Below are 11,223 nucleotides of genomic sequence, written 5' to 3'. Positions count from 1 at the left end.
GGGACATCGAGAGAAGTCCACCGAACCTTATTATTTATAGGAAGGAGAAGTCGTAGCAAGATTTCCATAGGTGAACCTGCAAAAGGATTTGTGTTTAGTGGTTAGAGTTAGAAAACGCCAACAACGATTTTCTCGAAACATATTCAAACTTTAGTTTATCTATATATATAAAGCAAAAGCCAGAGAATGGTGAAACATTCAAAATACCAGAAAATGCCCTTGGTTAATGCAAACATTAAGAATTCAAATTATTAATTAAATGAGGATAATATGGTAAATTCACACTTTTTCATATTTAAAAAAATTAAAAGAAAAAGAAAAAGCAGATAATTGATCCTATTTTTATAGAACACAACTACCCATTATCTTTTTTAATCCTAAAATAAATTTACTTATTTTTTTTAAAAAACCTCTCGCAAGCACGGAAGCGCGTGCAGAGAGGCTAGTATTTATGAAAATAAAGGAAGCCGTAGTGATAAAGAAATAGTAATCTTGTGATGTTTCATGTTTTGCTACCCTTCTGATGTTTTTATAAATGCTTTACAATTTTTCTTGATTTCTAGTAGCCTGCCTCCATGGAAACACAATATATCGAACTGCTATCGGCTAATCATAAAACTTTCTTCCCCATGTAGATCTGCCATTAAATTAAACTAATCAAGAAATCATGCATTGCCCCTGGACTCATATTTCGGAGGTATAATCCACCATTAAAGAAACTCCAATAAGCATCTAAGCATGATTAAGTGTTTGGTTGTCACATGAGCCTAATGAGCACACCTTTAACCAAATCTTCAGAAGTCCATGAATGCAGATGAACAAAAATCAAGTAAGGTGACCCCATAACCATGAAAGTTACTCAGCTAACTTTCATAACCCTTTCTTTAATTCAGAAAAGCTAATCTTTATTAAGCGTCTTAACAATTAGTTAATCAAGCATTAGCCTTATTCTAATGAAATAATGATTAAATCCAATGATACATGTTTATTTACTTCTCCTTTATCAATGTTCACATCAATCATGTATGTCTGCTTGCTTTATCCCAATGCTGGCCCAAGTCACCAAGTGCATGCTTGCTTTGTTATTATGCCTATGTCTTCCTTTTCTAGGCTGTTATATTTACAGAGGCTTTGATGTGGTGGCCCTAGCCAGCTCTAGCAAAAGCTTAACCCTGTCATTTCCTCATCTTAAATTCCCCCATGCTTAGCCTCAACTTATGGTGTTCATTTAAAGTACCAAGGCCCTATTTGATTCTCTTTATAAGTTTAGCCTCAATGCTTCTATAGTGGTTTGCATGTGCTCTCTCTCATTGGATGTTTGAGTGGCCCTAATCAAAATCTGTTTTTATTTATTTTATTTTATTTTATTTTATTTTTATTTTTTAAAATAAAAACTTATGACATCAATTTGGTCCCACCTACTATTATATATATATATATATATATATATATATAAATATAAAAGCCCTTTCCAACTGTAATATCTCATCTGTCCAAATTTTTTTTGGTGGAAGCTTTTGGGACGGTGCATGGAGAGGACAGGGAAACAAGATGTACCTAATTTAATTACTAGGCATTGCCCTTTAATTATTTAATTCCCAAAAATGCTTGAGAACTCACATCATAACATGGCTATATATGATGGTGATTTATGCATGTTTATTTAAGTACACTTGTAAACTTCAGATTTCTATACATATTTGAGTTTAAGTAGTCCAATCTCATTGTCTTAACTTAAACTCATCTCCAAAGTACCTTAGGAACCAGTTGCATGGATTCACATTTCAGTCCAAGTCCTTCTGAGGCACATCCTGAGACAATGGATTTTCTTTCCCTTGCATGGTGCAACTTTGCAGTTCAAGCTTTCCAACCAGAGCAACAAGACCAATCTGTGGTTCTACTAGACGATCCGATTGTGAAGTTTGAGAGTCACAAGGAGGCTCCTTACATGGTAGGTCGAATTAATTTCTTCTACGATTAAATCAATCCCATTATTTATCAGACCATACGAAATTTCATAAGCTTTCCAACTTTGCACAGATGGATGATGCAGATCTCAAGCCTCCACCACCTTGGAAATCCAATGATGTGAAGGTGAACATATATATATATATAATATTGAAATTCTCCTAACGTCCGGACGTTATTATCGTTCGGACGTCATGTATTTTCTACTATCCCTCCCTGCTTTTCTCCCTGTTTACAATGACATCTGCACGGTAATAACGTGTAGACATCCGGATGAGGAGAATGACTCATACATATAGTATACAAGTACATCTAATTCAACATCTTAAAACCAATTTCATTGATAACATCCTGTAATTTTTAATTTTTTTTTTTCCTTTCCTTCAGTCATTTATATGGATGCAACAAGCCATGCATCCAGAGTTGAACTACAACAGTTTTTTCCGGAAGAAATGGGTAAGTCAAATTGGCTCATACTTTTTACCACACTTCATTTTCCATAGTTCTCAAGAACAAGAATTTATATTACTCTATGCAGATGTCTTGGAAGATAGTCCCATTCAAGAATATGTCAATCAAGAAATGGCTAAAAGATATTAAGGAAAGGCGAAAAGAGGAACACAGGTTGCAAAGAGCTGAAGTCCATGCAGCAATATCTATGGCAGGTGTTGCAGCTGCTCTTGCAGCCATTGCAGCTGAAGGCTCAGACAACAATGGCTCAAGCACTGCCAAGGAGGCCGCAGTGGCTTCTGCAGCCGCGCTAGTGGCGGCGCAGTGTGCGAAAGTTGCAGGAGCAATGGGGGCAAAGAAGGAGCAGCTCAGCAGTGTGATAGGTTCAGCCATGACTAGTACAAGTGCAAGTGACATCTTAACTCTAACAGCTGCAGCTACGACATGTAAATATCCTACTATCCTGCTTCTCTACCATTGTTTCATGCAAAAATGAGCGACACTTGGGGTTGTCTCTGAAAAGAGCAGGGTTATTTATTGTGCGCTGGACTGTAGAATATTATTAGGCATTTGTAATATGGTATTTAAGAATGCTACGGTTAGTCACTCATGCGCACGGACTGTAAAATATTCTTAGGGATGTTGAAGGCCTTTAACTCTTACTTTCTTTCTTCGATTTGTGGTTTTGTGTGAAACATGTAGCATTGAAGGGAGCAGCTACATTAAAAGAAAGATCAGGATGCAAGAACAGACTAAATGGGGCTGCACCAGTGATGCCCATCGAGGACAACCCGGAGGTTGACTTCGACTTTGAGAAGTATAGATCAATGCTTGCAATAGGTGCCCAGCTCAGCATTGAAACACCAGATGGTTTGAACTCCAATCTTAGATCTTCATTGATTTATTTCCTGGCTTATGGTTTCCTAGTCCTAAATCTATACTCTGTTTACTATCCATCTGTATGCTAATGAGTTTCAAAATTGTGTGTTTGCAGGGAAGTACGTGGTTAGATCAGTGTCTGTCATCCTGAACAGTGAAGCCAAGGTCTGCGTTACATGCTAAACTTGTCCACTGCTATTTTGTTATAAAGCCTGTATGGTAAAAAAGTATTACTTGTGGGGTTAAGAAAGCCTTAGCTTAACCTTCAATTCATAATTCAACATTATAGGTTGTTCTTAAAATGAGGAAGCTCAGTCTGTTGAAAAGCAAAAAGGAAAGTAAGTCCCTCCTCTCCTCTCCTCTCTCTCTCTCTCTCTCTCTCTCTCTCTCTCTCTCTCATTTAGATTTATTAATAGGGATATGATTTCCCCACTCCCCTTTCCTCCACTTACACTCTCTTTTACTATTTAATCAATTTTGTTCCTTCTCTTTCCTATTCTACCATTACCCTACATTAATTTCTTTTTACTTCACTTTTATATTAGTTCTTTTTCTTTATACTTAATTTTCCAACTTGCACTAATTTTTTTTTCCTTTAATCGAGTAAGAAATTCAGTTTTTTTTCCCCTTTAATATTGAAAATGGAGTGTAAGTTAGAAAATTAATTACAAAGAAAAAGAAATAATATAAAAGTGAAGTAAAAAAGAAATTAATGTAGGGTAATGATAAAATAGGAAAGAGAAAGAACAAAATTTATTAAAAAGCAAAAGAGAGTATAAGTGGAGAAAATAGGAGTGGGGAAATCAGCTCCCTATTAATACTTGCACAAAGTCTAGCACATACAAATGCTACAAAGCTAAATTTTCCCCCAATATTTTATCTTAACTTTGTCACATGGGTCCCAATGTAATGAGTCATCTCATGTAGTGTAATGAATCTCATCTCATGTGAGAGTTTTAAGGAAAAATGTTGGAGAAAAATTGAATCCTACATTATTTTTCCACAATAACTAGTAAATGTTTTCATTAGGATTATAGTCTAGGTCTCATTTGGTGGCTCATCTTTAGACTGAAACGGAATTGAGTCTCACACCTCTAGACGGGATTTGTCAAACACAAAATATTGGATGGACCCCTCAATTGGACGGACCGTTATCCAATTTATTAAGTCAAATATCAACAATTATAAGTTCACCAAACAGCGGTCATGACACTTGTCCAATTTAAATGACATAGTCCAATTCAATCTAAGCCACCAAACGCGGTGAAAAGGGACAACTAATCAGTGTGTGTTGTCTTAGGTATCATACTGGACATGTATGCGGAGCTGTATAAAGATTCAGAGGCAGCAGATGAGAATGGCACGGGTTATCTTATCGTGTTAACAACGAGTAGGGGTACATTCAAGCTAGACATGGAAGACGACTATCAACGTTACAAGACATGGGCCACAACCATTAACCATATGCTCATGGTTTCTACTTCATTTACGAAATATCATCTTCAATTCTACAAAAAGTAGTCTTGCCAGCTATTGCTATAATCAATGTGTTGCATTGCACCCATGTGCATATTTGTCCTCTACTTGTGTAATTATAAATCAATTGACAATTCCTGCTTCATCATTTCTGCTAAACAACAAGCTGATACATCCCCAGAGAATACCTACATCGTCCCAAAAACAAAGAGATAAAAAGATGGGTTGGAATTATGTTATTCTTACTATTTTTCTAAAGAACAAAATTATTTCAAGAGAGAGAACATTCTAAGGAGAACAGTGTAAAATGAAAAAGGTGTCGTAAAGGTGAGCATACTGCCATACAAGTAGTTTTTGAGTCTAAAATGAAAGATTTGGTCACAATTTAACTATTTGCACTGCATTTTTAGATCGTATCTCCGGCAGCCCAATCTTTATTAGAGATGCGATCTACAATGCGGTCCTAACATTACTCGCATAACTAAGCAAGTTCAAAGCACATGCAGTTTACATATTTTACAAGAAGTAGGAATGATGAGTGATGAGCCAAGTCATACTGAGCCCTGTTTATGACTTGATGACTTTATCAGTATAAAAGGCTGACAACACTGAAGATTGAAAATCTAGCTGTTGAGTGAGCCATCTTTGATATCCTGTAACCTTCTTTTGTGTTGACAAAGCAGTGCCTACTCATGATTACTAAATTTTGAGGGCATCATTTTGAGTTGTGATGATCAAGGAGACTTTATGGATGAGTTCTTGTCACTTGGGAAATGTTGCAGCTTTTTAAGCTCAACATGCTGGAGTTCTGAATATCCAGTGTCTTTTATCTGTAACGATTCTGTCATTATATCATAATTGCTATCCTCGATGTTTTTTTTCAGATGAAAAATATATAGTTCTTGATCTGTAAAAGGCTGCACTTTTAACTTTATAGAATTCTTTATAGAATTCCTAAGCAAATGATTATTCAGAAATGGAAGTGAAAAGGAAGGAGTACCTACAAAAACATCTATGCAAAAATCTAAAGGAAAAAAAGAATCCTAAGCAAATGATTATTCAGAAATGGAAGTGAAAAGGAAGGAGCACCTACAAAAACATCTATGCAAAAATCTAAAGGAAAAAAAGAAAAATGCTCAACTTGTAATTTTGATCTTAGCAATGTTTTTTGTTTCTTACACTACTTCGGCTTACTCACGGTACACATTCTGGGGACACTGTATTTCAACATTTTAGGCCCTTCTCCACTGTTATGGAAAATGAATTGGCCAGCAGCAACTAAATGTATCAAACAATTACCTATACCTAGGAGAAAATTTCATACCCAACTCTTTTACTTTTTCCTTCTGTTAAAATTTGATTCAAGTGTTAGCATATATGATTATAATCATCTACACTCTACCTATTTGGGCCAAAACAAAGGGAAGGAAGTGTGATTCAAAGAATATGTATAGATAGAAAGCAATATAGCTATGTCAGTCAAAATTGATATCGGTTTTCACTGGCACAGCCTGTGTCCATGTTGCCTCTTTGGCTAGCACGATGGATATCACAATATGAAACATCTAGGCTGTATCCAAGTTGACATACCAAGTTTAACGCAATACACACACAAAAAAGGAAAGAAAAGAATATAAATAAAATAATTAATAAATTCTGGGGTTAATGAATGGAAAAAATTGTTACATACTAATTGATGATCTGAAGTTGGAATCTGCTGAGATGCGCACATCCACAATAACCCCAAGCTCTGGCGATTCACTCAATTCGTCAAGACCTAAAGTCAATAAATTCTTTCCAGTTTCATCGCACTGGAGTAATGTTTGTTGCATAAACAATAATCACTTGCCCGTGAAACCATACACAACAACTGACGCTTGAAGATCACGGTCCACTTTGAAGTGAGCATGGAAAAACCTTTTTATCTGTAGTCATATGCCAGATAGATAAGTTTCAGTAATAGCTCAGGAAGAAATTTAAGATCCAACTTCTGCTTCTTTGGCTGAGATGCCAAACTTAACAGTAATATGAGCCAATAGCATGTACCTCTTTGAAAGAATGTGAGATTAGAAAATCCTTCAACAGTTTTTCTTCCGAATCAAATAATACAATGTGACTGGGTAAAGACCAATTTTTTGCAAACTCTGATGCAAAACCAACTGGATCTATCATGAAATGGTCCGATTCATCTGGGATTCCTTTCTCTTCTCTGTTGAAAAAATTTCCAACAATGTATGAAGTACCAATTGCATGAAAAACAGCAAGGAAAGAAAATCATTCCATCCAAGTTGCTAAGGTTCAAACCTTGGTGAGCAGTCTAGGAATCTCATTGGAAGGTTGTGGTGCACCGTCGCGTAGTAAGGTGTGGCGTGGCAAGGCATTAGGAAAAGTATATTTGTCACTTTTCCATCAAGCACTTCTTTGGACAGATAGTATGTAACATCCTCAGTTCCTCTCTGTCTAACATGTTGAAAAGTATTATTGACAAGGAAAAGAAAGGAAGAGAAACAAGGAAAGTGATAAATAAAACCTTAAACAAAAGTAAAAAATAAAAGCTTAGATGAAAACATTATAGACAAAAGTAAAGTCTAGCATTTAAAGTTGAGTAAATGGAAACGAACAATCAAAAGCTACCCAGGAAAAAAGCAAACTGATGTACCTGATGAACCAAACTCATATACAGGGCCATTGGAATATTGGTAGCGAGCAAGAAAAAGATGGCCACCTGCATTTTTGCAGGGCATGTTCTATGGATATTTGATGATTCTTTCCCTCTACCATTTGCAGAAATCGTTGTTCTTAATGCAGCTAATGAATGTCCAGAGAATATCAAAGCTATAGGAAGCACAGGCAGAACAAACCTACTCAAAGCCAAAATAGAGGAGCATTAGTTGTAAATAGAATGAAAGGTCAAAGAACCATGTTCAATTGTATAATAAACTAAGAGAAAGGGTACCTGAATTCTTTGTGGCCTAGCACACTGTAAAGTCCTAAAACCCATGCAATAAGGCCAGAAAGCTTCCAATGTTTGGACTGCATGATGCCAGCTACAGAAAATGGTAAGAAGGAGAATATCATGACTGTAAATCCCTGAGTGAAGTACCAGTGCCACTTGTGAGTCCCATAATAATCTCCACCAGCAGAAAGGAAATTGAACTTTAGAAAATTAAGAGGTACTAAAACCCATGAGCCGTACATCAAACGATCCAATAAAAAAGTAAGCCCGAGCACCAGGACCCTGAAACAATAGGTCAAAAAGTAAATACAACAATAATAATAAAAATTCCACCATGCAAAGATACACACTTATTGACATGAATGCTTGAGCAGATTATGTAGGGGCGTACACAATTGATTATGATCTTTTTTCACTCTGCAGTGGGGCTACGCTATTCTTTTAGATGTTGCTTAACTGAAAACATGGCAACTACCAAACAAAAATAAAGCATGACCATTTTGCAAATTTTTAATATTCAGGTTAAAACTCATGTGGAAATAATATAGAAGCCCAGAATTGCATTTATGTGCCAGACGTTTCAGGGTAGCAAACATCATCAATACTGTTTTTATCACCATTATCATATGCATATCACATTTCATTAATCACCAATAACCTTTCAGCTGCCTCTCCTTCATATAAAAACCTGTTAGTGTGGCACCGAGTTTTCTGTTTTTTTCTTTTTTTTCTTTTTGCATGTATCTCTAATTCTAATGTTGCCACTCATGAACTATAACTCCACATTATCATTAAAGCTTAATTTAAAAAACCCACTGTTCAAGTTTAATTTTAAATCACTAGTCCACTACACAGAAATAAAAGGTAAAACAAACAGGACAAAAACCACCATGATATCACTTACGATATAATTTAGAAGCGCGAACAATTCATGATAAAGTTCCTTACAATTTTAAGCACTTGATGTAAAGAAGGTATTCAGGAGATTGGCTAAATACCTACCCCATAGGAGCAACCTCCAGAAAAATGAATCTCAGTCTATCACGTGTCACAAATAGCTCCAGAAGTCCAACATACAGCCATATGATAGCACTTGTTGGTCGAATAGCACAAGCTAATGCGGCAATAATCAAACCCCACTTCCTTGATTCCAAGGGAAGTTTGCTGGAAGAAGGCCTCAAACAGGGCCAGTAGTACAGGCTCACAAGGGTAAGAACAGTCTCCAAACTATTTGATAACGTACGAGTCAGGCAGTAAAACATAAACCAATTTGTCAATTGTGAAAAGAGCTGCAATTGAGTTAAGTACATACTCTACCACAAACAAAAAGATGTTTACCATAGTGCGTCTGTGAGTAATAGTAATTGAATGTGATTATTCAATGTAAACACAGAGTTGGACATAAAATATTATCATTAAATGAGTGAAAAACCCCTCGTACAAAAGGATACAGCCCACTTTGCAACGCAATGCCCAAAGAGGATGACAGAGAGTTTGTACAAGTATAAATCACCAATTGCAGAAAAAAAGGACTGAAACAGCCGTGGAGCCCTGACCTACATAGAACAAGAAAACCATAAAAAGTTCAAAAACCACGAGGAGAAATACAATTACTTCATGCAGTAGAAGTTAGATGTCATTTTCGGATGGAAATCAAGGGAAATCTTTCTAGAAGAAATACCAATGCAAATGAAAAAGCTTTTCAGTCTTTTGAATCACTTGATTACAACATTAGATAATAGCTCACAGAAACTTCTATAAGCAACTACGACAATAATGTAAAGCTCAAAATCAAAGTAAGATTATTTTGATGGTTATAACTAAATACCCTAGACTCTACTATACCTATGTTCACCCATGGTTCAAAACAACCTTAGCAATACTTACATGCATTAGACACCAATATACCTCATTTTATTACTGGCAGACTACGGTCACAAGATAGCTTAATATTGAATAAATACTACAAAAGAATAATTAAGGAGCTTAAGTTTTCATGCTTTAAAGAAGTAAAATTATTTTATAACTCGTAATGAACTAGTTCGGAATTTCTATTCAAGCTCCTAAATGTCCAGAAATGCTGGTTTCAACATTGTTTAAAATCCTTAGGACCCATGAGTAAAATTTTCAAGTAATGCATCTATGCAATGATCATTTATTAACTACTAACAAGTATGAGCTTTATCTCCACTAGTCAGCCAAACATACAGTTAGCAGGGGAAACATGGAGTATATAAAGCCATTACCATGAACCATGGGGTATCAAGACCCAACACTGCAAGCAGTTTGTAAAGCAAAGCAAAGAGCAAAGGATGCAAATAGCTACGGATCCCCTTTTCCCACTCCCAAGTCAAATGGCCAAACCTGCCATTTAGAAAACCATGAAAGCAAAAACCCAATTCAAAACTAGTTTGATTTACCTTTAAATCAAGATTTTTCTCTACTCTTTGCCTTCTAAAGAGAAATTGTGAAATTAGTGGTTACCCGAAAGTGATGCGGTGTGCTACTTCAAGGGCTTGCCAGTGTTCATCTGGGTTGAAATAGGTTTGAACCAACAGAGCATTCGCTATTCGAAAAGCAAAGCAGAGTGCAAAGACTTTCTTCGATGAGCCTAGAAAATCAAAGCTTTGCGCTTTCTTTTGTTGTGGGTCTGATTTTGAAGGAATTGGGTTTTCGGTTCTGTCTGTATCTGCTGCTGATGAAACAGCAACACTCTGCCTTTGCCTCATTGCCGCCCAATTGCAAGATCTTCTTTGGATACGGAAAAGCTCAAATTATTATAAGATCTTCTATGACCACACAGAATTTGAACACAAATAGATGGAGATAGAAATGGTGTTCTGAACTGAATGAAATCTGAAAATGGATGCAAGCAGAAGCAATGGAAGAGGAATCAGAGAGACTTACTGGCGTCTGAGGCAGTGGTTGGTATTGGCGGTACTTACTCAGTGAGTGTTGCTTTGCCAAGGCATGACAGCGATACTGATCTTCTTCGCAAGGTGGCGGCGGCGGTGGCTGTGGCAGTGGCTTGTATTCTATATCGGGACGAGAAGTGTGCGCAGACGAGAACGATTAAACTGGAAGGGTTTTAATTTTCTATTGGTCGTTTTAAAACTAAAGCTCTGTTGTAAATGCATGAGTTGGTGGATGACCACCATACCTTTTAATATTCCACCGTTGAATTTTATGTAACCTATGCACTAAGTATTTGTAATTAATGCTTGTAACCTATAGGTATATTGTAAATGATGGTATTCAATCTCCTATCTTGTAAGCCTATAAATAGGTGGTTCTACCAAAGATTTAAGAGGGAATAAACATGGTGAAACTTTGTCTTTAGCATATCACTTCTCTCTACATTTTCTCCTTCTAGTTTTATAATACGTTATCAGCACGACATTGCTCTTGGTATGTTTTCTTTCTCTGAATTTTCTTTCTTCTTATATGAGCTAGAGTCATCACATGGTATAGAGTTTCTTTGTACTCACCATCAG

General features: G+C 36.2%; 2 protein-coding genes across 4 annotated transcripts; one reads left to right on the top strand and one right to left on the bottom strand.

Moving 5' to 3' along the window:
- LOC18788749 (VAN3-binding protein) lies at window positions 1,690-4,918 on the top strand. The gene is made up of 8 exons (XM_020555207.1): window positions 1,690-1,951; window positions 2,041-2,094; window positions 2,356-2,424; window positions 2,507-2,864; window positions 3,121-3,288; window positions 3,413-3,462; window positions 3,587-3,635; window positions 4,598-4,918. The coding sequence occupies exons 1-8, from the start codon at window positions 1,772-1,774 to the stop codon at window positions 4,816-4,818; spliced, it is 1,149 nt and encodes a 382-aa protein (XP_020410796.1). The 5' UTR covers window positions 1,690-1,771; the 3' UTR covers window positions 4,819-4,918.
- Window positions 4,867-10,839, bottom strand: LOC18790133 (GPI mannosyltransferase 3). Of its 3 annotated transcripts, XR_002269767.1 has the most exons (11): window positions 10,637-10,839; window positions 10,214-10,480; window positions 9,976-10,093; window positions 9,181-9,285; window positions 8,732-9,018; window positions 7,730-8,011; window positions 7,433-7,634; window positions 7,078-7,229; window positions 6,820-6,982; window positions 6,464-6,698; window positions 4,867-4,961 (listed from the first exon to the last, which is right to left on the bottom strand). XR_002269767.1 is itself a non-coding variant. In XM_020555206.1 (10 exons), the coding sequence occupies exons 2-10, from the start codon at window positions 10,456-10,458 to the stop codon at window positions 6,615-6,617; spliced, it is 1,638 nt and encodes a 545-aa protein (XP_020410795.1). In that variant the 5' UTR covers window positions 10,459-10,480; window positions 10,637-10,839; the 3' UTR covers window positions 6,207-6,614. The 3 variants fall into 3 exon arrangements, 2 of the variants coding, with proteins under 2 accessions (XP_020410795.1, XP_007222240.1); XM_020555206.1 differs by lacking the exon at window positions 4,867-4,961 and having other exon boundaries at window positions 6,207-6,698; XM_007222178.2 differs by lacking the exon at window positions 4,867-4,961 and having other exon boundaries at window positions 6,207-6,698; window positions 10,214-10,477.

This window comes from Prunus persica, chromosome G1, assembly GCF_000346465.2.
Source record: "Prunus persica cultivar Lovell chromosome G1, Prunus_persica_NCBIv2, whole genome shotgun sequence".
Classification (NCBI taxonomy): Eukaryota; Viridiplantae; Streptophyta; class Magnoliopsida; order Rosales; family Rosaceae; genus Prunus; species Prunus persica.
The sequence above is the reverse complement of the archived record's forward strand: the minus strand, read 5'-3'. Positions and strand labels throughout refer to the sequence as shown.